The 25,609-nt window shown below is 33.4% G+C and overlaps 3 protein-coding genes across 3 annotated transcripts; 2 read left to right on the top strand and 1 right to left on the bottom strand.

Annotated features, from left to right (window-relative positions):
* Positions 1-1,163: 1,163 nt before the first annotated feature.
* On the bottom strand, positions 1,164-4,636 carry LOC110601717 (ankyrin repeat-containing protein At2g01680). The gene is made up of 3 exons (XM_021738978.2): positions 3,938-4,636; positions 3,006-3,415; positions 1,164-2,346 (listed from the first exon to the last, which is right to left on the bottom strand). Exons 1-3 carry the CDS (start codon positions 4,251-4,253, stop codon positions 1,471-1,473), a joined length of 1,602 nt encoding a protein of 533 aa, XP_021594670.1. The 5' UTR covers positions 4,254-4,636; the 3' UTR covers positions 1,164-1,470.
* A 2,744-nt stretch (positions 4,637-7,380) lies between these two features.
* Positions 7,381-8,413, top strand: LOC110601246 (probable calcium-binding protein CML25). Its single transcript, XM_021738312.2, has one exon. It carries the CDS (start codon positions 7,628-7,630, stop codon positions 8,204-8,206), a length of 579 nt encoding a protein of 192 aa, XP_021594004.1. The 5' UTR covers positions 7,381-7,627; the 3' UTR covers positions 8,207-8,413.
* Positions 8,414-10,032: 1,619 nt separating this feature from the next.
* On the top strand, positions 10,033-14,428 carry LOC110602399 (actin-histidine N-methyltransferase). Its single transcript, XM_021739900.2, has 5 exons — positions 10,033-10,457; positions 11,465-11,631; positions 12,561-12,860; positions 12,977-13,240; positions 13,918-14,428. Exons 1-5 carry the CDS (start codon positions 10,124-10,126, stop codon positions 14,293-14,295), a joined length of 1,443 nt encoding a protein of 480 aa, XP_021595592.1. The 5' UTR covers positions 10,033-10,123; the 3' UTR covers positions 14,296-14,428.
* Positions 14,429-25,609: the final 11,181 nt, after the last annotated feature.

Genomic DNA, 25,609 nt, shown 5'->3' with positions numbered 1-25,609 from the left:
AATTTAATCTTAAAATAATTTTAAAATAATATTATATATATATATATTTCTTGTTGGTTAAATTATATGATTGTTTTCTTCAATTTAAAGTATCAACTTTCTTATATATTCTAACTATTTTAAAAATATAATATATTAAAATATTATTTTCCTTTAATAATATTGTTTAAAAAAATAATAATAACCTAAAAGTATAAAAACAATGAAAAATGAAAAAATGAAAAAAAAATGTCATTTTTACGAAATGCATGCATATTAAAATAAAACGAGTTTTAAATAATAAATTTTAATTGCAAGCAATCAGTCCTGGCAATTAATTATTAATAAAATAACTATTTAAATCATAACACTTAATTATTAATAAAATAATTATTTAAATCATAAAAAAAATAAAGGTACCAATGACAATATCAATCATATTTAATAAAAAAACAGAGCATAGCTATTTAGTATAAATATTAGCCATTGAACATTTTTATATGAATGCTAAATGGTGTATTCCATTGATTCGATTTGAAATTAAATCGTATTAAATAAATTAAAAGTTAAAATTTTGATATTTATAAAAATTAAATTGAATTGATTTTAATTAGAAATTAAATTAAATTGAACCAATCTAATTCGATTTGATTAGTTTAATTTTTTACCTTTTACATTTTATTTTTAATATTTTAAAATTAAATTAAAATATTTTACCTTTAATATGATTTAATTTCTTTATATAATTTTTTTATATTATTAAAAATAATATAATATAATATAATATTAATTTGATTTTTTAAATTTTTTATTAAAATTAAATCAAATTAAAATAATTAAAATTTTTAAAATTAAAAATTAAATCAGAATGAATAAAAAAATTAAACTGAATTTTTTAAATTAATTTAATTCTATCAGCTTTTCCGTTCAAAAAAAATACTGTTCATAATACATTTGTCATTCTTTTATCAATCGGGTTAAGTGGCTATGTCCTTATCTTTTATTATGAATCCAAAGGCACCTTCCAGTCCATCCAAGCACTCTTAATTTAATACCAGTAACTTTATCTAGAACTTGAATCGAAACATGAGCTAAAATCTCAAGGAAATAAAAAAAAAGGGATAAAGTACCAACTGGAATCCGGATTGTGAGCAAATCCCAAATGGCATCAGGATAGTACGATGTGGCAAGATGAGGTGATACTGGCATTTCATACATAAACAGGAGACCAAGTTACAAGAACTAACATATACAAAATTATACATTCGTCAACCTTCTGTAAACAATTACAATACAGAAGAAAAACCAGGCAACTCATGCTTGCAAAGCCCTAAAATCCAGAAATAGAACCATTTTCTTTCTTTCTTTCTTTCTTTTCTTTTCCTTCTTTGGCTGGGAAGGATAGTTCACTGCCAATATCAACAGCAAAGAGATCATAATGGAAAGCACATATCTTCTTTCCAAGTACTGTCTTACTGCTGAATGCAGTGTTTACAAAGCATATATCTTCTCCATATCAGAGTTGTAGTCCTCAATATCTGATATGTTTGCAGAGTATACTGACCATGAGAAAGACTTACTTCCGCTAGCTCTTTTTATGCGCCTCTGCGAATCTTTAAAAGCTCCAAAATGTTGTCGGAAGACGAAGTAGCACATACTTGCAAGTGTCCCGACAAGGATCGGTGCACCCATTAAGGTTATTGTTATAGCCATCCATGAACTGCCTTTTCCCACTACCACAAATGCAATAGACAGAAAAGACCCACAAGTGCAAGCACAGGCAGCCCACATCAGTTTGTTAACAACTGATACAACCTGTTTCTGAGCTGTAGTGTCCCAGGCCACCAAGGTGATCTGAACCACGACGACAGCTAGAGATATGAAGAGAGATGTTGCGTTTAGAAGGCAAAAAACTCGGAAACCAACATTGTCAGCTATGTTTGCCTTCCCTGCTTCATTTCCATCCTTTATATATTGCCCAGGCAAGTTGAATATAGCCAAGAAAGCAATTGAGGCAAAAAGAACAGCAACGACTGTTACAGAGTTGGTGGTATTTTGGACAGCCTCTCTGTGAAGTTTCCTTAGTTCTTTTGCAATACCAGAAACCCTTCTGTTAGTTTTTTCATTTTGTATGAGTTGTGAGTGGACCTCATGCTTTATATCACTCACTGTCCTCTTAAGTTCCATTGCTTCATCCACTTGACCAACATACCTAGCATGCTTGGCACCAGCCTCTGTGAGAGCTTCCTTGATTTCCAATGCTGAATCTCCATATTGGAGTTTATCAGCCAGATCCATTGCAGTTTCACGCTGATTATTGATGGCGTTGACATCAAGAGATGTATAACTTAGCAGAAGGCTTAAAATCTGAAAAAAATTAAGAAAAGAATATAAGTACAGCATGTGGTCGGAGGATCAAAAATACAATCATGCTGCTAGAGCAAGTGATAAAGAGGCTAATTTATTACTATTGTGCCTCAATGTTAGGTTCAGAGTTGCACATTCGAAGGTAGAACGTAGAAGGTTCTACACATAATAGAGAACTCAATTTTAACCGGGATTTCTGAGAAACATGATGATTGTTTGAATTAGGCCGAGTGAATCTTGATGATTGAATATAAACCGAGAATCACATTCATATACACCAAGATATGCAATTAAAAGGTTTATTTTGACAAGTAGCAGTCCACTATTGCTAGCAACCTCAAAAGCAGATAAAATTATGGACTCAAGGTTATAAGAAACAGTATAATTTTTTGTTATTAAAGATTCTAACATGAAAATTTTGTAAAGAGATTTCAACATCTTACCATGCATGATGTTTCTATTTCTATTTCTTCACTCATAGGGTATCTTTCTTTGGTGGTTTGATCAATTAAGGAGAAGATTCCTTCAATAGTAGTACTAATATCACAAAATAGATACTAAGAGAAATAAGGTAGCCTTATTATGCATGTGAGGGTGACAACTAATGAAGAGAAGTTGATGATAAAATCAGCATAATTCAAAATAACTAAACAAATTACCAATGGACGAGATTTCCTCGTGGCTATATGCACTGCTGTGTTACCCTTCTTGTCACGTTCATTTAGTATTGAGGAATCAGCTAATAATATGTCCTCTACTGCAGCAGTGCTCTGACCCTTTACGGCCATATGGAGTGCAGTTTGGCCTTTCTTATCTTTGATGCAGACAATACCCGGATCACGGTCCATTAATGCTTTTACTATTCGAACAAGGCCATACCTGGCAGCTGTGTGCAATGCTGTTTTCCCATTTTTCCTCACTATCCTCACTGAGCTGGCATCAGCATCTAAGATAGCATTCACCACATCCAAATGATCTTGCACAGCTGCTGAGTAAAGGGGGCTAGTATTTGAGGAGTCGCAGAACTTGCAAAGCTCAGGCCAAATGCTCAAAAGTTTTTTGACAATACCTGAAAGCAACAGCCAATGACACACCAAATCAAATGGCTTGTAGAACACTAAATAACCAGATAACCCTCTAGGATTATTATGCAAATAAATGCAGTAATTTCCTACAGAGAGCAGAGTTTCTCTTGACAGCTCTGGAGCTTGAAAGGGGTCAATTTCTTCCAGCTTGATATTTAACTTCCAATAAGCATACAAGTCAAATTTCCAGTTTAAACGACTCAAATGATTCACTATTTTCTAGCCTCTCCCTTTCATAAACAACAAATAATCTTAATCTCAAATTACTTAGGGTCCCTTTTTTCCATTCAGCTCTAGTTCCACATCAAGCCTCTCCCTCAAATATGCTCAGTAAAACTAATAAACAAATCAAGTCACACACACAAAAAGAGAAGAAGAAGAAGAATTAGATCAATTCTCAAATAAGTATGATTAAAAACATTCATAATTTTTAAAAGAAGGACCAATAAATAAGAATCAAATTAAAAGGTGAAGCCGATAAGCAGTCAAAAAAATCAGAATAATACCCAAATGACCCTTCTTAGCTGCAACATGGAAGGCATCTATACCAGACTTGGCTCTGATCTTGACAGTTTCCAAATCATAAAAGTTGATCAAATAGCTAAAAACCTCTTCCAAATTATTCTCTGCAGCTATATACAACGCAGTCTCCCCTGCATCAGTTTGTGTAGCCATTAGATCAGACACCGGGGAGGAACCATCAGACGGCTCATCTTTTGTCAGCTTCTCCACAATCTCTTTCAGAGAGTGAAGGTCGCCTGATCGCACGGCCAAGAAAAAAGATTGGTGGGTTATGAAGCGCAGTGATTTTGGCTCCATCATAAGGTCAGATTCAGATCTCTATGTCTAGAAAAGAGAAAAAGGAGAAGAAGAAGAAGAAGAAGAGGAAGAAGAAAGTAAGTTACATGGGTTAATATATCCTTCAACGGAGCAAAGGACCAGCTGTAAAAGACTAAACCTTTACAGTCCTCTCTAAAAAAAAGTAATCATCCTTAAAAGATTCTAACTTTCTCTTAAAAGACAGCAGCTTCTTCTTCACGAATGGGGAGAAAAAGAGGCCAGGTGTGAAAAGGAGTTCTTGGAGTGGAGAAGCTAGTGGCGGTGGCTTTGTGAAGATGATGAAGGTGTTGTGGATGATGGGTGAAATTGGAATTGAAGATAATACCAATGGGGTCACCCATTTGAGGACTCGAGAGAGCAATCAATAATGTGGAGGTTTACTGTTAAGTTATGTGAGATTCTTTTTTAAAGTCAACACATTTGTCCAATAATTATCTGTCGGTATTAAGACCATTTCTTTTCTTACATAATTAACTTTGTTAATCTGAACTCAACAGCCAGCATAACACGGTTTAGGCCTTTCTGGGGATTCTTTAAAAAAAAAAATATCAAATCTGGAATAACACTGCAAGCTCTGCACATTCAAGGTATAAATTTGATCACATTCATGTGTTGGAACTCCGGAGGAAAATTCCTGAAACATGTTTCAATCAACATGGGAAATTGGAACAATTTGATTATTTATTTCATTACTCATGAAAATTCTAGCTTAAATTCTATTTATATAGAAATATATTCATATTATAAATTCAAATAAGACTCATTTTAAATAATTTTTTCCTTTCATTACTCTCATTAAAATCTTGAAATTATATTAATAATCTCTGTGAAAAAGTGAGTGGTGAAAGGTGAAGGAAGAATGATACCATAACAGTAAAAACAGAGATGGAAGTCTCTCTTGGTCGCTTTGACCTGAGTTCATGCCATGGGAAGTACACAAACTGGGTTTGGCATTTTCTTTCAAAAATTCACCCACGACTTTTTCTTTTTTTTTTTTTTTTTAACTATTAAGGTGAAATTAATATTTAGTATTAATATAAAAATATCAATTATTTTGGTTCTGAATTTGTGGTTATTATTGCTGCTCCATTATTGATTTGATATGGTAATAGGGCCTTAAATGCAGCCCACAAAGGAGATGCTTTGTACTGCCATGGTTGGCACCATCTTTCTCAGGCCCAATTAGGGCCTCATCTGAGGATTGGAGGCCCATGTGTACATATGTAAATCTCAGAGCTGAGGAAATGAAAGAAAGAAAGGTATCGATGAAGAACATATAGAAAAAAAAAAAAATTCATTGTATTTATTTTAGATTATGGAGGTGAGAAAATCATAGATAAAGATGATTTTAATTGTAAAAGGCCAAAAATTCACTAATAAGATCATGAGCTATATTACATCGCCATATTTTCTTTCTTTCTCTCCATTTTTTAATTTTCATTCCATAGAACTAAAATTATGAAAATTTAAATTTTTATTTTGTAATAAAATTGAAATATAGATGCGATGAAGAGTGAATAAAAAAATATTTATTTTAAAATTTAGTGAAAAATAATTATAAAAAAATATTTTTCTACAAATATAATTATTAAATGAAAAAGTCTCACTCATTCCAAAAAATAGAATAATTAATATAATAAATTCGAATAAATTTAAGATTAATATAATAAATATTATTAATTATTTTGTGCATTTAAGTAAATTCAAAAAATTTCAGATTTTACTCTCTCTATTTTTAATATTCATTTAAAAAAAATAAATATTATTAATTATTTTTCATATAAAAAACTACCTAAAGTATCAATTGAAATAATAAAATATTAATAAATTAAATTAAATATTTAAAAATTTAATTATTAATATAATAATTAAAAAATAACTTTAAATATCACTAAAAAAATAAAATAAAACTCTATTGATATTATTAAAATAATAATAAAAATGACAGATAAAAGAAAAAATTATTCAATAATAAGGAATGATTCCTCCTGAAATTGTAGTGACTCTTTTTGTTATTGTTTGAAATATTTTCTAAAAAAAATTATTTTCTTCTCCATGGTAATAGTATAAGATTCTTATAATATAAAATTTTTCATATAATTCATTTTTCATACCATAAAATATTAAAATTTTATATTGATATAGTTTCGATCTCTACTAAATTCTTATAATAAAATAAAATTAATTAATATGATAGAGTTTATATTATTTTAAGATATGATCGATATAATCTAATTTAAAGATTATTATATTACAAACATTTAAAAAATTACCATGAATAAATGTTATTATATTTTAAAATTAAATTTAAATAAAAAATAATTAAATTAAAATTTTTAAATAATAATAAATTTATTTATTATTTAAATCAAAATAAAAGTAATTTATAATAGAAGTAAATAAAATATTTTAAACAATTTTATTATTTACTTTTCTTTTACTTATATATATATATAGTATAGATTATATATAAAATAAAAAATGATATTATAATAGAAGTAAATAAAATATTTTAAACAATTTTATTATTTACTTTTCTTTTACTTATATATATATAGTATAAATTATATATAAAATAAAAATGATAAAAAAAACTATATAAATTTAATAATAATAATAATTAAATTAAATTAATATTTTAGTTAAATAATTTTTTTATTTTATTTCTAAATATAATATATTATAAAATTTTAATTCTCAAGATACTAAGTTTTATATTTTTATATATGAATTTTTTGTTTAATTCATTATTTTTTAATAAAATTTCAATAAATAGAATTTAAATATTAAAAAACATCTTCAATCATAAAATTTAATTAAGAATTTCTTTAATTAAAAAACTTTTAAATAAAAAATTGTAACTATTAGGGATACGATATTCTAATTATTTATTTTTTAAAGAAATTAATTTAAGATAAGTTTTCAATACAAACAATTTAAATAGTAAAAGAATTCTTATATGATAAAATTTAATCCACTATAATTTAGAGATTTCTTCAATCAATTTAATTTTAAATAGAATATTAATATTATTAAATAATTAAATTAAAAAATTTTAAATAATAATATGATAGCAGTAACGTGGAAGCATTATAATTCCATCGTCTCCCAAGAGGAAAATGAAGAATTCAACAACACATGGAAACAGCCCAAACCAAATAGAATTTTTCACCTTCTAAATATATTTGTGGTGCAATTACGCCTAAAATTTCTCCATCTCCAATCCCTAAATTCAGCATCCAAAATAGCAATTTCCATCAAAACACTGATAAATTTTTTCCATTCCCTCTCCATTGCACAGAAATTCCCATTTTCTTTCTCAAAATACTTTGATTTTTTGATACCCACCTCTAGTTATGGGGTTTAGAGCTCTTTTCCACCGCAAGAAATCAAAGAAATCAGCTAATTCTCCCGGCGCTTCACCCGCCGTTGCCGCTCCATTGGATGGATCGAGATCTCAGTCCTTCAAATATAAACCCCAGGTTGAAGAGTTAGAACAAGTTTTCAAGAAATTTGATGTCAATGGAGATGGGAAGATCTCCTCCTCTGAGCTTGGCTCCATTATGTCCAACCTTGGCCACCAGGCCACCGAGGAGGAATTGCAGAAGATGATCAAGGAATTCGATGCTGATGGAGATGGGTTCATCGATTTTCAAGAGTTCGTGGAGCTGAACACACAAGGGATGGATACTGATGATGTTCTAGTGAATTTGAAGGATGCTTTCTCTGTTTATGACATTGATGGAAACGGGTCGATTTCTGCCGAGGAGCTGCATAAAGTGATGGGAAGCCTCGGCGAGCACTGCTCCATTGCAGAGTGCAGGAAGATGATTAGTGGGGTTGATAGTGACGGCGATGGGATGATCGATTTTGAGGAGTTTAAGGTCATGATGACGGTGGGTATTAAATGGGACGCCATTAATGGTCTCGGATGAATCAACGGTAAGAGGCGGTGGTTGTTGCGGCGGCATCAGATATGGTTCTGGGTTGTTCCTCGTTTCTGAGATCTAATAGTTCTTCTATTTTTCTCTAATTGTTTCCGTTAATTTTTTTTTTCTTGGCTTGATTTTATTGGGAATAACTCTTTGTGAATATTATTTTGTCGCAATACTATTGCTTAATATTAATTTTATTTTTTAAAATTCTTTTGTGAGCAAATACTTGTCAATTATGATCTGATGTGATGAAGACCATCCACTGCAGGTTGGGCTTAACAGTGCTTAAATTGATTATTATTATTATTATTATATTGAAATAAAATTGATTATTATATTTAAGAAAGGATGAATTTAAAAACGTTTTTCTTATTTCCAATATTAGCAGGTGACCTTAAATTAAATAAAATTTAATTTTCTTAAACATTTTAATCATTTAATTCATTTGGTAAATATATTCCAATACATTCCAAGACTCTAATTTTAAATGTTTAATTTATTTGGTATTAATAGTTCAATGGATGGGTTAATGTGTATTTAATGAGTTTTTAAAGATATAGAAAGTTTTATTAATAATAGCATGCACCTGATAATTTTTTTTTATAAAATTAAGTTTTTTTTTTCAGATTCATTATCTTAATTAGTAAGGCAGGAACGAATGGGATAGAGTTTATCTGAAGTTGAGCCATGAAATGGCTGCTTCAAACCTCCAATAACACGGGAACCACATTCAACGCCTTTCACTTGGCGCGTGTTCATGATCAATATTTATTATATAAATTAACTATGAAATTATGCTAAGATACGGCTAAAACTTTATAGAGTGTATATATACGAAACTTTAAATTTTAAAAAATAAAATTTTCAGATGCTGTGCGAGTTTACTTGGAAAATAGTCGTTTCTCACCTTTTATTTCTTTTCTTTTATTAGTTAGTGACGTCTAACTGTTGTCATCCAGAATCATATCAGAGTTTTTCTTTCCTTAGACGACCATTTAATTTTTTCGGCGCACATACGAATAGAAACTGCAAGATGAGTTGATCTGCTCTTTTTTCTTTTATCATATCACTGAATTAGATTTTTTCAAGATGGACTTGTGTATGAAATATCTCCGGTCTGACTCTCCTGACTAGATTGAAACGTGCAATGTGAGGCTGATTCACCTTAAATAGAGTCTAATGGGTCTCGAATCTATATTTTTTTTTTGAATTCGAATTTACCCCAACCGAAAAAAATTTAGCGATCATCCATATATATATTAATTAATATATATATTAATTTTATTATTTTTTTATAGTATAAATTTTTTCTTATAAAAATTATTTTTCATCTTAAAAAATAAATTTAATTCTATTTGTATATTTATTAAAACTTAAATAATAAATTGTTTGGCCTCTTATAGTATATTATCCATTTACATTAATATTTTATAATTAAACAACTCAAATTATTAAATTATTTTTAGAATTAATGAATTTTATTTTTTAATACATTCAATATAAATATAATAGTAAATTAATAAATAAATTATATTTTTAAAAAATAATGTGATTTATGATAGATAAAAAATTAAATCAAAGTTTCTCTTAAGTTGAAACCTTACATTGAATTTAACTTGGATATTAGGAGAACAAAATTCTGCATTGAGGTGTATTTGATCATGAAAAAGACTGCTAATCGACATCCCCAACCCATCCTGCTTAATTATGTTTTCAAACTGGGATTAGGCTTTAAGATTTGTTAATGAAATTCTCAAAATCAACAGCTACTGAATTTATGGTGGGCTTCTCCAAGTTTTATGATCAACAGCAAAGTTTAAAGCTCTTAACTGTGCCGGCCCAACTAAGATAGAGCTCGAATCTAGCAAATTCACAAATTTTGTCTGTGCACCTGCAGCCCTGCACTAGTGCTCAACCATGGCTGCCTCCAAGATGGTAATGGCTTCTCTAATCCACCGCCGTCCGCTTACATGCGCCGCTGCGGTTACTGCTTCTTATCCTTCGCGCCTGGTTCCTCACCCGCCAGACCTCATTAAATGGGTCAGGCGTGAAGGTGGTTTCGTGCACGAGGCGGTGAAGATATCGCAAGAGGGGAACAACGGTTTCGGTTTAATTGCCTCTCAAGCAATTCCAAAGGGGTCTGAGCTTATTGTTCTGCCTGATCACATACCCTTGAAATTTGGACCTCTTGAATACGAGAATGCAGATGGGGCTACTTCTGTGTTGATTAATTTGGCTCAAAAAGTTCCTGGTATGTATTTAAGTTTGTTTTACGATTTGGTTCTGTTTCAAATTTTAGTGGTTCTTTGCTTATTTCTTGTAAATCGTTCAGGTGGAGTTGCTTTTGAGTTGGTCTTAAATCAACTTTGCTTAGTCATAATTTGAATAATTGCCTATCGTTTATTTAACGGTGCATCTTTTTTCTTAATTCTGCAGTAAAGATTGAATCCTTGATTGACATTTTTATTAAAATAAAAATATAAATTCAGAAGTTCTTGTCCTCAGGTAGCACAACGTGCAAATGTGGGTTCTATGTCATTCAATTAACTTTTACTTCGTATCTCAGTTCATGTTCGTTGATTCATTCAATAGTATTGCGATGCTCAAGTTGCCCCTGTGATGCTAAATGTTTTGGTTTTATAGTGGGCTGGTTCATTGGTGTATGTGTTAAAGAATAAGCAACAGTTGATTGGCTAAGGGCGTTTCCCTGTAGCCATATTGTTAGAATCGTGAGAGACACAGAACTGTAAGTTTTGTGTCCGTATGCTGAGCTTAATAAACAGTTGTACTAGATATCCGCCGTCTCCTTGAGGCTTGGTAGGCATAGCAAGAATCTTCTCAAAGCCATAAGATCTTGAAAAGATAAAGGAATGATTGCCAAGAAGTCTGACATTTGCCAATACTGCACTTTTTTCACTTTCTGATTTATTTTTCAGTTTCACGAATTGGTGTACTTGTATCTCAAGTGGATAATAGCATGTTCAAGTTTGCCAATGGTGAAATGAGTAGATGAGTGAGGATTTTTTTTTCTCAGAACTTGTTTTAACATGCCAAAAGAAATGCTAAATTTTTTAATCATTTTTCTTATGGAAAGTATTATATGAGTCTCTGGAACTCTGATTCTTTGAAATCCTAATACACTATCAAAGTCAAGTAGGTTTTATTTGCTCAATATAGGTTGGTAACTTCATGTGTTGTAAATTAGGCTGTTTACACTTTTGAATATGAGTAAATTGGACATGTGGGAGCGTTTGGCAGAGGAACTATGGGCAATGAAATTGGGTCTGAAGCTTCTGCAAGAAAGAGCAAAGGTTGGATCCTTTTGGTGGCCATACATCAGCAATCTCCCTGAGACATACAGTGTACCGATATTTTTCCCTGGAGAGGATATAAAGAACTTGCAGTATGCACCCCTTCTTCACCAGGTATTTGCAGTACTTCTGTTTTTCTTTAGCAAGCAATACACAAAGACAAGAATTAAAAGTTTTAATCATACTGCATGACACTAAGGTCTCAAGTCTCAATTCTCGAGATCTTGTGGTTAACGCCTAAGAATTTGCATGATACAAGTTTTGACTCCTATCCATACCACCTCTCATTTTCTGTAATGTGCTGACTTCTGGTGCTTTCTCTTAAACCTTCTCTTTTGTCATACTATAGGTGGTCTGGATTGTCTCTCTCATTATCTTTGTTATCTCAACAGAAGCTGATATCTCGATTCTGAGAGAGATAATATAAGCAGCAACTTCTTATAGATGGGAAGTAAACCTCATCTATCGTCCATGCATCTCATCAAACACTTTAACTTGTATTAACTAAATGTTCATCTGTAGACTCCACATTGAACCATTCCCTTACCAAAGGAACTGCTCTTGCAAACCCTCTTGACCTGCAGCTACTTTTTCTGCTTTCCTCTTTTCCTTGAACAAAAAGCATTCCCTAAGCATACTTCCTCTCCTGTGGATATTGATCAAGATAGGTGTGCAATCCCATCATCAGCACTATTTCAGTCAACCATCTTGAAAGCCAATATTTGCTTCTGAGCTAAATTTCCAAATGACCAGGAGCTATGCAGGAAACTAGAAAATCTTGTCATGTAGAAATTAACATGGATCACATTATTTGTTAATATAGTCTGACAACAAGAAATGATGCATCATTATTCATTACTGATTCGAACAAGAACAATTATAGGCTCTTCTGTAGTTTCATAAGGTCAAATTCCCCACATTGTGTTCCTGCATTGGATTCTTTTGTTGCAGCTTGTTGGAGTGTTTACATGCCCACCCTTATTTGACTTTCTAAATTGTGTAGTTAGCATTGAATGTAACAAGGAGATCTTTTTCTGTACCAGGTAAATAAAAGATGTAGGTTTCTTCTTGATTTTGAGCAAGAAGTCAAACGCAGTATTGAAAATTTGAAACCAATTGATGACCCTTATGGGGGCCAAGAAGTAGATGCATCCTCACTTGGATGGGCAATGTCAGCAGTCTCATCTCGAGCATTCCGTCTGTATGGGAAAAAGCTCCCTGACGGAACTCATAATGATGTCCCCATGATGCTTCCTATCATTGATATGTGCAATCATAGCTTCAATCCAAACGCACAAATTTTGCAAGAACAAGATCCAAGTAACGAAAAAATGCTTATAAAGGTAACTTATCCCAATTTGTTTTACTTTTCAATATGTTATACTTTCTTTTGGATTAAAGAGAAGTAATCACTATGAAGTTTGCTGTTGAAATTCACAAGAACACTCTATCATGCCAGGTTGTGGCAGAGACATCAGTTAAACAAGAAGATCTTATACTACTTAATTATGGATGTTTAAACAATGATCTTTTCCTATTGGATTATGGATTTGTGATACCTTCAAACCCTTATGACTGCATTGAGCTCAGATATGATGGAGCTCTTCTTGATGCTGCAAGTATTGCTGCTGGGGTATCTTCACCTAACTTCTCTTCCCCAACTCCATGGCAACAACAAATTCTATGCCAGCTAAATTTGGATGGAGAAGCTCCTGTTCTTAAGGTTTGTGCGTCTTCTTAATAATATGATCATTTATTTCATTTTCAACCATTCACTTTGTATATGTATGGGACCAGTACTCCTCCCTGTTTATGTACAATGCATTGGATAAAGGGATTCATTTATTATCCTATGGCTCTAAGTTTTTATGTCTTTCTATTTGCTTTCAACGCACCTTATAGCATTATCAGCAATCCTCAAGTGCTATCAGTGATTGTTAGGAATTTGGTCCAATTCTGAAGTTATATGCTTTTCCTTCTTCCAAAGCATCTTAATAGCATTATCAGCGATCTTCATGCTGCTATCAGCAATTGTTGGGAATTTGGTCAAAGTCTGAAGTTGTATGCAATCCAAATCGGCTTGTGGATTAGGAAGCTGGCATTTAGCTTATTGATGGATATTTTTCCTGTCGTCTCAGGGAAGAGCATTTGATAGGAAGTGAAAATAAGTAACACTGCATGAAGATGATGGAATGAGTTCTCCAATACTTCTTTAGATTTACAAAGATAGAAATAACAGATATTACTGAAATCTAGAATTCATGTGTAAGAACCCCTAGAGCCCTTTGAGCTGTAAGCTGATACCAGTTTTCCATCTGTCATAATCATAACGAATACTTCAACAGATCTTTAAAGTTTAAACTATATATGCGCAATTTGAATATTATCTTTTTGTAACAGGTAACCTTGGGAGGTCAGGAACTAATAGAGGGACGCCTGTTGGCTGCCCTCAGAGTACTGCTTGCAAGTGACATGGAAACAGTTGAAAAACATGATTTGGACACTCTCAAATCTTTATCAGCTAATGCTCCTCTTGGAATTGCAAATGAAGTGGCTGCTTTTCGTACTGTTATTGCTCTATGTGTGATTGCACTGGGACACTTCCCCACGAGAATGATGGAAGACGAATCCTTGTTGAAACAGGGTGTTTCAGCCACAACTGAATTGGCCATCCAATTCAGAATCCAGAAGAAATCCATAATTATAGACGTCATGAGAGATCTCACTAATAGGGTGAAGTCATTGCGAGCAAAGGACATGACCACTACTCAAACCTAATTTTGTGATAGAAGTGGAGTCTTTTTTATTATGATTGACTATAATTGCTGAATCTTGTTGATCTTACAGTTACAATCTCACTATTTACTATGCGTCCCTCCATAATTTATCTACTTCCTAGAAAATTTTGACATATTGCCTATGCCTCTCCAATCATTATTTGTTCTATTTGATATTATAATCAAGTTCTATTACATGGATTGTTCTAATAACTTAATATCTTTTCTTATGCTTGCATTGATTGTTTGAAGTGCATCCTTTTGCTTTTCCTAAACTCTGGAAGGTGGACTAAAAATGAACTGCAAGTGCCAAGGGTAACTTTTGATTGGTTGAGTATATAAATACTCTAATGCGGGTAAGAATTTTTCCACAAACAAAGGGAGATTATGTTGGATTGCTAGAAATTGCTTGGTGGTTAATGGGCGTTTTCTGATTGTTTCATGTTCATCTGCCATGGAGTTGAACTATAGACATGGAAGAAACTTGAAGGCAAACGCTGAAAACATATGTGGCTTAATTCTATCCATGCTTACAAGGGCATTTCGGGATATATCACACGGGAGATGGAGTTCCAATAAGAAACTAACTTATTTAATTGCATGAGTTGACATTCATACACCATGTGTAGCAGTTCTGCTGATGTATTTTGTTTAAGTTTTTGTTAATTCTGTTTCGTTTCGTCTAACATTGTGCATGTATATATTTAGTTATATTGCTGATGTTTAGTATATCCGTTCAGTTGTCATATGTTATATATGTTCAGTGTCCGACACTTGTATCCAAGTCATAGCAGCAACGTAAGTCTTGATGGTGAAACACAGAGAAAAGTAGAATGTTGCCCAAGTCCAGAGGAAGATAAAAGATCGGCGTTTTCTTCTTGTTAGGAGATGTTTGGCGAGAGGTCCTTTGCGTTGAAGCCCAGATATCGTTGTTGCAGGGCAAGTGAGATTTCTAAAACTGTCTCGCCTCCTTAGGTAGAGAAAGAAATTGCTCCCTAAAATAACATCTCCCTCGATGGCCACTCTTCGGCTAAAAGAGATTAAGACGTCTATAGGCTTTGCAGTGTTTTTGCAGGTTTTGTTTTCTAGTGTGCGCAGTGCCCAATACATGTGTAGAATTGTTACTGAATAAAATATATTTTCTCTATTTCGCGATGTATTAAAAAAAATAAAAATGTTTCGCAAAAAGATAAATTTATATGGAGAGACAATAACAAAAGGCAAACTCAGGTGGAGAGATTTACCAGATTACCAGGTTACAACTGTCAAAATTGGTAAAGAGGGTGAATCACCATGGATTCTCTTGTTACAACCAAAAAGAAGAAGAAGAAAACATGGCAGGAAAAAATAATTCCTACCTTGATCAAAGATACATACATGTACAGTGAACCCCAAAAACAGAGCAACTGGAGGCAGGGGCTGAAGAGGTGATATACCTATAAAGAACAGCAAAGGAAAAGAACCCTAGACCTAATAATCATCTGCTGCTATGCAGAAAATTCTCCACCATAGTGGGTAAACGTTCCTTTAGTTGCCCACAGAGATGGGTCTCTCAGCTAAACCCAGAGGGGAACGCGAGCGTTCCCTGGTGATCTTCCATATACCATGTCTCATCTCTGTTTGCTTCAGCGACGGATGCTTGATCTTCTCGAATTCTTGCCTTATCTTCATGACTTGGCTGTGAATTGGAACGCCACCCACATCGCCATCTCCACGTTTGTTGTTCTTGACGTGTTCCTCCATTGATCTTCAAAACAAACTCACACCCTTGTTCTTTAAGGACGGGGTCGGGAGAAAGAAAGAGATCACACTTTGGGCTTTGCACACCTGCTTGTAAGAGTCCCAAACTGATTGCGAATATATATATGGCAAGGATGTTTTAGACCTCCTGGAAAATCCGCTTAATTTTTATTTCTATATAAACACTATTCATCTAATTTTTATGTGTATGACGTGTCTTCTCTAAATTAGGTAAAAAAAAAAAAGGGAAAAGGTGGCGATTCCTTGGGGGATAGGTAGGGTGGCTGGCTGGCTGACTAGCCAATTGTTTTCACACGCATTACATTAGCTCAACGCATATGTGTTTATATATTATTCCTTCATTTGACTGGCCTCTGAAACCTCTGAATGTACACTAATTAATAACAATAGAATTTTTTTTTTTTTTAAAGTTGAAAGCTAAGACTCTTTGGACAAGACTTGCCCAATTGTGAACGTGAGGAATAGGTTTTAGAAAACTATGGAACATCTTTTGGCATTATCTAATAAAATAATAGGGAAGAGTAGATTTTGTTGAATCATAGTTCAAACCCTTATAAAAATATAATACTAAAATTGCTTAAACAATTTATAAATAATTTTAATCAATATTAAAATAATGATAAAAAGGTTAATAAGTAAAATAGAAACTAAATTAGTATGTTTTTGAGTGTAAAAGCAAAACCAAGCTATAAAATTAGAATTAAATGAAAACGTGTTGAGTAATAATTAAGCATGGTGGTGAAGGGAGAGCTTCTTCACCTTAAAAACATGCTTCATTCATTTCCATGATACCTAACCCCCCCTCATGCAATATAAATTCTATTAACAAACTCAACATTCTAATTTTAATATATATATAAAATAATTCTGATATGCACTTTCAAAATTTTAATTACTCTTAAAATATAAAATATGATCCTATATGCATTTGAGAGAAGAAATCTATATTTTCGGTACATATGAAATAGCATGCATATGAGAACTAAGATAGGGACGGACCTTAGATTGAAGAGTGGAAAGGGTTAAATATAAATAATCATAAAATGAAATTAATTTATTTGAAATGTAATTAATAATCATTATAAAATAATAAATTTAAGTTAGGGACGAAACTAAAATGTTTCGATTATGGGTCTAAACGATAGTGGTAATAAAAAAATTTAGCATATTTAAAGAAAAAACATAATCAATATATAACGATTGTGTAATACCCGGCTAGAATCCGGCATCGGGATTCCTGCCTTCCGGCGGAATCTAGGGTGTTGGATCTCTCTAGAAGGGGTAAAATGTGTTTTCTAAAATGTTTTTCACATGATTTCATGGTTTTAAAAGGAAATAAATTTAGTTTTGAAAGGAAAAAGACCAAGGAGGCAATTGCCAGGTTCGACCGCCAAAAGTGAAGTTCGGCCGCCGAACATGGAAAGACTTCGGGAGCGCCTTTGGCCTCCGAAAGTCTTGTTTAAACGAGCCATGGTTCGGCCGCCGAAAGTCAAGTTCGGCCGCCGAACATGCATGAGTTTAGGGGGCACGTTAGGCTGCCGAAGGTCTTTGACCAGGCCACCTATAAAGGGCCCTCAGATCGGAAATGGGTGAGTTTTCTTCCCATTCTCGAGCTCAGGTGAGTTTATGCCTTCCTTTGGTCGTTTTCGTGTTTTCTCTACCCATCTCTCAAGTTTTTCATGATTTCTACCCTTGTGTTTGAAGATTTAAAGCTTAAAAGGAGTTTTGGGAGCTTGGAGCTTTTGGAGCTTGGATTCTCCACACCTCCGAGTTAGGGGTCACACCACCCTCGATCTTCAAGAGGTAAGTGTAGATCCTTGCTTCCCTAGTGTTTTCATGAAGTTTTATGAAGTTTTTGATGGTTGAGTATGGGTAGATATGCATGTTTAGGTTTATGTGGGTTTTATACCCAATGTATGTTATGTGATGTTTGTGTTGAGGAGTTTATGTTAGTTTATGCTCCTTTATGCTTGTGGGAGTGAGTATGCATGATTGGGAGAGAGTATGTGAGGATTTGGGTATATTTGAGTTTGGTTTTTGGCTTGGCAGAATCGGACCTGTCGTCCAGAGGGGACCAGGTTCGGCCGCCGAAAGGAGTTTCGGCCGCCGAACCTGCATGGGAGGCAGTCGTTAGGCTGCCGAATGTGCCCCCGAAGGAGGGACTTTCGGATCTGTCTAAGGGTTTCGGCCGCCGAACATGCCGCCGAACCTACCCGAGTTTCGTCTCTGGAAGGGACTTTCGGCCGCCGAAGGTGCCGCCGAAAGTGCCCTGTCCAGCCGTTTCTTGGGTGTTTTCCATGCATGTTTAAGTGATGTTTAGAGGGGTTTTTGGGGAGTTGTTTATGAGTTGTTAGAATGTGTTTGGCACCTCATTCGAGTCCACCTGTGTAGGATCGGACCCGAGAGACCGAGGAGGCCATCAGTGTTAGCAGTTGCAGAGTCAGTCAGCGTCTGCTAGGAGGTGAGTAGAACTAAACTTAATCTTTTATGCACAAAAATCTAATGCCTAAAGCATGTTCATGCATCATGATTATATGTAGTAGGTTGATTGCACTAGTTTCACGAATATGACGCATTGCATTATTTGATGTTGTTGGAGGAAGGGTGGACCGAGGCGACTTCAATAGCCCATATCTGTCACGAGTCTTGTCTTAGTCCTTTGAGAGCCGAACAAGTACATGTAGGAAAGTCCATGTGAGTTCTCTGTGGACCAGACACCATGTCATGTATGTTACAGGCCTTTGTGAGCTCCTATGGGGGAGCCGAGCACCGACAGAGGGATTTTTGATGTCATGTCCATCCTCTGAGAGGAAAGTTGCATGCAAAAAGACAGACTCTCAGAAACCAGGGTCCGTGGGGAATAAATATTGCATAAGCCCCGAGGCGGACAAGATTATGTGATTTCTCTGTGTTATGATGCATTTCATGAAAGCATGTAATTAATGAACTGTTTTCTATGTTTCTACTCACTGGGCTTTTTAGCTCACCCCTTCCCCCTAACCCCAGTGTTGCAGGTTTAAGTCAGAGCTCAGAAGGCAGCAGGGTAAAGTCAAGTTGTATGTATATGTAATAGTTTATGCTTATGTTTCAGTTTAGTAGTTTTAGAAGTGGACATGTAATATAAGTTGATGTAATGTAACTTGAGATAATGTATGTAACTGATAGTAGAGTTTATGTTTATGGATTAGAGTGTGCTTGGCCTTATAGACTGGTTAATCCCTGTTGATGCATGGTTATGTAATGTTTTTATGTTGAGTTGAGAACCAGGCTTGTTGTATGTAATGTTGACCCAGCTAGAGCATTTGACGAGGGCTCTAGCATGGGAAAGTTTATGTTCACAGTTATGTTTTAGCATACGGATCAAGCTTGGTGTATGTTCAGTTTTACAGGTTTTATGTTAAAGTTTTTGTTCATGCATGGGATTTTACCAGGTAATAGTATGTATGTTGGCTTGCTACGGGTCCCGGCGGCCTTAAGCTGATCTGGATCCTAGCGCCGGTGGCGGTTCGGGCCGTTACAGAGGGGTATCGGTTTCCGGGTCGTTACAGATTGTATTTTAAAAAAATTTTGAATTTCATGTCGTAAGATTCGTAAAGTCCAGCATTAAGTGTGTATTTGGGAACTTTGTCTGATTGACTTATCCTTATTTCATTTATCCTTTTCCTTTTTATCTTTTAGTGACGTATAACTACTGTTCTACACTGGTACATTCTGTCATTATCATATGAAGTCGTACGTATGGATGTAATATACCCTTTCCATCTTCAAACGACCATTTAATTTTTCTCCAGCGCTATGTGGACATGATTCTGGATGTGTAAGGGTTTGTTGCCCCACTAACCCATCAAGTCAGTTGAGTTGGATCTGCCTACAACGGGCCGAAATCTTGTTCTATTCGGCCTATTTGCACGAGATCAGGGCTATTGCTAGTGGATGGACCCGCGTAGCAGACTTTGACGAGGCTACGGTCTAGCCTCCCTACATGGGTTTAGTTGTTTTTGGGTATCCAAGACCCAATAGTCATCAAATGCCCCTTTATCCGCTCGCTAATTATTTCATGATTAATAAATGAGTAAATCTTGAAACTCTAATTATGATTGCGCGGCTCTAGGAGTGCTTTTGTCAAAACGTCTTCTGCTTGCTTTTACCCATTTCAAATTTGCACTTTTGCTTTCACACACGATTCTTCCTCTTGTGCTGTCTCTGCTATCTAGCTCTCCTTCTTCTCTGTAATCTATGTTTTCTCAGTTTGAGATGCGTCTTACTCTTCTCATGGCTTCAATTAAAATTTTTGATATTGTGGGTCTGGTGTCCTCCATTACCCTTTCTTCCCTTTCAGATTTCTTCTCTCGCGACTACGCTAATACAATGATTTATGGGATTAGAACTCCCCTTCCTAATGAAAGGATTATTCTTCCCAATCCACCTCCTGCGGGCTTAATAGATGCCCAGCAAGGGTGCTGCTTGGTCTTCTTTGTCAAGCAGCAGGATTTCGAGCTGACCTTTCCTTTTACCTCTTTCTTTAACGAGGTCTTCCATCACTTCAGAGTGACTCCCCGTATGTTGTCTTCCAATTCCATTCTGTTTATGTGTTGTTTTGAGTGTGTTTGTCTATATTGGGATTTTGCCTTCTTCGTCTGCTTTGTTCCCCACCTTCTTCTGCCTTGTCCGATCTAACTACGGGTTCTACTACTTTGATTTTCGGGTAGGGTTATCCAACTTCACCAGGTATAAGGACTCAATAAAAGCATGAGCTGAGGCTTTTATGGTTGTCGAGATGAAAGGGAGCTTAGAGATCAACTGGAATGTTGATCTTTCTTGGGGGAAGTTCCTCAGGATTGCAATGACTTCCCCAGGTTGACCCTGTTGGACCAAATCTGTCTTCTTCGACTGATCTCTGTAAGAAAGAAGTATGAAGTTGAGAAGTACATGTTCATGTCCAATCTTTGGAACTGCCGGAAAGCTGATATTATTATTTTTCTGTTTTTCCTCCTTGTTGGATTTTCTTTTTGTTATTTTGAGTTCTAACTAAATTGACATCTCTTTTTCAGCTTTTGCTGTTCTTATGGATAATATCAAGCTCCCGAAGCACTTTTTCCTGTCTCGGGAGAGCATGAGGACGACCTTAGCACCTTTTAAGGCTAATAAGACGATGGCTGACATGACCTGGGATTTCTTTCAAGCAATAGACCTAGTAGCTGCGAACTATTCAACTACCCTTACTTTAGCGCTAGTGCCTGCAAGAGGTGGTTCTCAGTTTGCAGCCTAGGGGATGTCTGTTCCTACCAAAGCGCCAGCTCTGGCCAAGACTCCAGCTGCTCCTAAACTAGCTTCCAAGGAGCCCATTGCACTCAGTGAGTCTGCCGAGGGTAGTTTAGAGGAGGGCACTGGAGTTGCCCCTTTGGACGTCCCGACTCTCCAAGTTGTAGGGGCCGTAGTGATTGGAGGGGCAGGCAACAAGCGGACCCGGACTTCAGAGCCTACTATTGAAGGTAGGGCTGCCAAACGGGACAGCCTCCCTCCGCTAATAAGAGGAGGAAATTCGTGGAGCAGCTATAATCGGCTCCAAACAACGAGTTTTTGAATGCTGCCGAGGTGACTCGTGAGTCTTTACTGGCTTCGGCAACCAAGATGCTCTGCGAGAATATGCTTGAGGAAACTCCAGATGCCTCAGATCCCTGTTTCCTAGCCCTCATCAGCCACTTCGCCCATTCCACTAAGCAACATGCGATGTTCAACACGAGCTTTCTAGATAATCTTAGGGATAGCTTGAGGGAGATATTCCTGATGGTAAGCCATCCGCCATTTTCGAGGGTATTTTTAACTTCTTTAACTTTTTAATTTTATTTTTCTGTGGCAAGCCTTCGAGGTATTTTTAGAAATCGATGTCTGAAATCGATCTTTCGGAGCCTTCCAGGTATTCAGAATATTTTTATTTTATACTTTTTTTTAATTGTCGTTTAAAATTTTTTATATATGAATTAAAGGAAAGCAATAAATATACTAAGTTTTAATAAAAATATATATCGAGAAATATTAAAATATCTATATAAATAAATGGACTGTAATTAATATTTAAAAAATACTCTTATTGAAGGTCAATAAAAAATAATGAAATATTGAATTCTAAAAGGAAATTCATTTAAAAATAAAAACACTCTTAGAATGATAAAAAAAAAAAAGAAGGAATATAGAGTAAATATTAAAAATAAATATAATTGAAAACTTTTATTTAATTAAAATAATTATAATTTTTTAATTTATATAAAAAAGTTAAAAAAAATTATAAAACAAAATCAGAATACCCTTTCTGTCATATAATTTTTATCAATTTTTTTAAATTATTTTAAAATTATTATAATTTTTTACACTATAATAATATATAAATCTACTATTATAATTTCATTTTATTTTTAAATTTTTTTTAAAATTTTTTTAATATTTAATAAAATTTAATATATTTAAAATAAATATAAATAAAAATTAATAAAAAAATTATAATTTTTAAGATATATAAAAAATAAAATAAATAGAAATGATGGGACGTTGGGAGTATAAAATTTATATAAATCGTAAATGATTGTAAGACGCAGAAAGAAAAATAAATTTCAAATCTAGAAAGTTCCAAGTAGAATAAAAGCATGAACGAGTCAACTGTCATTTCATGCGAGGGCTTCAAATTCGATGTTGGGTTGAGCACGCTAATGCTCATTGCCATTTGCCAATAACTACGACAATGACCGTTACCATAATCATCACGTTTTGTGTGTTTTCGTTGGCCACGTGGTTTTTGTTCATTACACTAACGTCCAGATGCTTATTATGAGGTAGTTGGTAGGTTAAACGGTTAACCTGTTAGCCGGGTAGGCGGCTATATTATGGCTTTTTAATACAATTATTTCAAAGATTTTTATAATCATTAAAATATTAGTATTAGTTTTTCTTTTTTTTTAAAAAAAATTGAGAATTAAGTCCTAAATCAAATTAACGTACGTATGCAAGTGCTACTTCGGGAAGGTATCCAATATAATTAAGCATATGAAGTGTCAAGTGTCAGACTCATGATATGTATATATATATATATATATGCCAATAGATGGATATTATTTGTTGATAAAAGCATGCCAAGCCTTGTACATGAGAGCTTAAAAAATAAAATCAAAGGCTAAAATGCAATATAAAAGCTCATTAAAACTCAATAAATTTGGAATTTTAAAAATTTAATTCAAAGAGAAATTCACAATAAATTTAATTATTCCACCGATCAGTATCACTTTTTTCTGTTTCTATCGATAGATTGAATTAAAAATAAAAACATGATAAAAATTCAAAGAAAAAGACTGGATTAATCATAGGGAGATCCAGCTCAACTGATTTGATGGGTTGGTGGGGCAACAGACCCTTATATATTCGGGATTGTGTCTACATGGCACCGGAAGGAATTAAATGACCGTCTGACGATAGAAAATGGCACAGTACATCTATACGTATGGTTTCACGTGACAATGACGGGATATACTAGCGTAGGACATCTGTTATGCATCACTAGAAAATAAAAGAGAAAATGATAAAAGAAAGAAAACATAAACCAACTGGACCAAATTCATAAATACATACCAACCTACCCTCTATTGAATATGAGGACCATTACAAAAGTCACAAGCTAACAAAAAATTACATATATATATATATATATACCATCCAGGAGGGAGAGGGAAATCCACAACTTTAGACGGGGAAGAAGCCCGAAAGGGGTAAGGAAGTTGATGGCAGGTAAGAGAAGAGAATTGACTCCTTAGAATGAAAAAATTATCTCTAGTTCAAACTAGAGACTGAAAAGAAAGTTAATTGAATCGGATCAGGATATATTTAAAATTTTATATAGAAAGAATAATATAAATATTATTGTGCAATAAAATTTAATTTAGCATAGGCTTAAAATATAAGTAAGTGAATTTTATTTAATTTTTTTTATAAAAAAAACTAATTTTCTTATTCCTTTTGTCTATAATGAATCAAACGCGAATAATGTTTTTCTCAACTCGTACATATCAATAATTTTGATTTTCTTTCTATAATTGACTTGTGTAAAAATATATCGATAAAAAAATATTTTTCTACTGATTTAAAATATATATATAAAACTTCTATAGTTTTTAAATTTTTACTATTTTGAATGACAATAAAAAGTAATCCTCTTTTCGTGTATGGTAATAATCACAAGTTCCTCAATAATTTTACATTTTGAATTTAGTATTAAAATTTTTAATTAATTTACTCTTAAATATTACAGGAAGAGAAATTTTAGCTGAAGTGTTCGTTTAAATTTCTACTCACTTTTATATATTAAATTAAGGTGGTTTTCTAATTAATATCATCATAAATATTGGTTTTTAATATTATCATTAATTAAATATAATATTACGGAGAAATTTGAATATTGTCATGCTTCCTCTTGTAGGAATTTTTGTCTAAAACTATAAGTGATCATCTTTTTTTTTTTCTTTCATAAAATTAATAATATAAAAATAATAATATAAAGTAAGATTATAATGGATACTGAAAAAGTTTAATAAACAACTAAAGTTAAACTTAATTAAAATAAATTAATAAATAATTTTTGTTTTAATTTAAAGTTTTAGAATAAATATATTTATACTCTTAGAACTATTTAAATTTAAATTATTAAAAAGTTAAATTAAAATTATAATCTATTGGACAACAAAGCTTATAAAATCATTATAGCTAATACAAATTAGCATTATGGCTTATTAGAAAAAAAAGTAATAAATGAATATTATTTTTATTAATTACTCTATTTTTTTATAAAATAACAAAGATATTATAATTATTTTGAGGGTAACTTTGCCAACTTAAGAAAATTTAGAACTTTAGGGTTAAGGAATCCAACTGGGATTTTATATTATTAGTGTTACATAAATTTAGGGTTGGGAGATGCCTAACTGTTACAGAAGCCCACAACTTGCTAGGCTTAATAGCATATCTTGCAAGTAGTACGTGGCCCAAACTTACGAATTCACCTGACCAATCATTGCTCTAATTGAACTTTAGACGGGGTTGTGTAACCACTATATCCGGAAAATTTTTTTACGAATTTGGGTATATATCTGTTTAATATAATTTTAATATATAATTTAAAATTAAAAGAAATTTTTATTTAAAATATAATAGAATCTACGTATTATATAAAATTTTAATTTTTTATTAATTGGATGTATAAATTAATTTATATTTTATATGATAAATCTTTTTCTCCCTGCTCCATGATAGATCTGATTTTCTTTTTGGTCCATCATATGGGTCTATCAAATGGGTCTCTCAATATTCTATTTGATGAAAAGATCTGCAAAATAAGAAAAAACGGTTAGGGGTCTACCGGGGACGCCCGATGGAGACCCTCCGACGTTTAAATCAGATTTTATGAATTAGAGTAGCATATTTAGATAAGAGTTGCAGAGAGAAAATAAAAATGGAGTCCAAGAAGGAGAAGGAAGAAGAAGGGAGAAGGAAGAAGAAGGGAGCCCCATCTCTTT

The sequence above is a fragment of the Manihot esculenta genome, chromosome 15 (genome assembly GCF_001659605.2).
Source record: "Manihot esculenta cultivar AM560-2 chromosome 15, M.esculenta_v8, whole genome shotgun sequence".
NCBI lineage: Eukaryota > Viridiplantae > Streptophyta > Magnoliopsida > Malpighiales > Euphorbiaceae > Manihot > Manihot esculenta.
This window is presented reverse-complemented; position numbering and strand designations above follow the sequence as displayed.

What these genes read in the sequence shown, in the direction of transcription:
- LOC110601246 (XM_021738312.2), top strand. Translation starts at nt 7,628, where the DNA reads ATGGGGTTTAGAGCTCTTTTCCACCGCAAGAAATCAAAGAAATCAGCT.
- LOC110601717 (XM_021738978.2), bottom strand. Translation starts at nt 4,253, where the DNA reads ATGATGGAGCCAAAATCACTGCGCTTCATAACCCACCAATCTTTTTTC. An exon ending in AGCTAAGAAGGGTCATTTGG is followed by an intron (nt 3,416 to 3,937) that starts GTATTATTCTGA and finishes TGTTGCTTTCAG; the next exon opens with GTATTGTCAAAAAACTTTTG. An exon ending in CGAGGAAATCTCGTCCATTG is followed by an intron (nt 2,347 to 3,005) that starts GTAATTTGTTTA and finishes AATTTTTTTCAG; the next exon opens with ATTTTAAGCCTTCTGCTAAG.
- LOC110602399 (XM_021739900.2), top strand. Translation starts at nt 10,124, where the DNA reads ATGGCTGCCTCCAAGATGGTAATGGCTTCTCTAATCCACCGCCGTCCG. An exon ending in TTTGGCTCAAAAAGTTCCTG is followed by an intron (nt 10,458 to 11,464) that starts GTATGTATTTAA and finishes AGCGTTTGGCAG; the next exon opens with AGGAACTATGGGCAATGAAA. An exon ending in ACGAAAAAATGCTTATAAAG is followed by an intron (nt 12,861 to 12,976) that starts GTAACTTATCCC and finishes CTATCATGCCAG; the next exon opens with GTTGTGGCAGAGACATCAGT.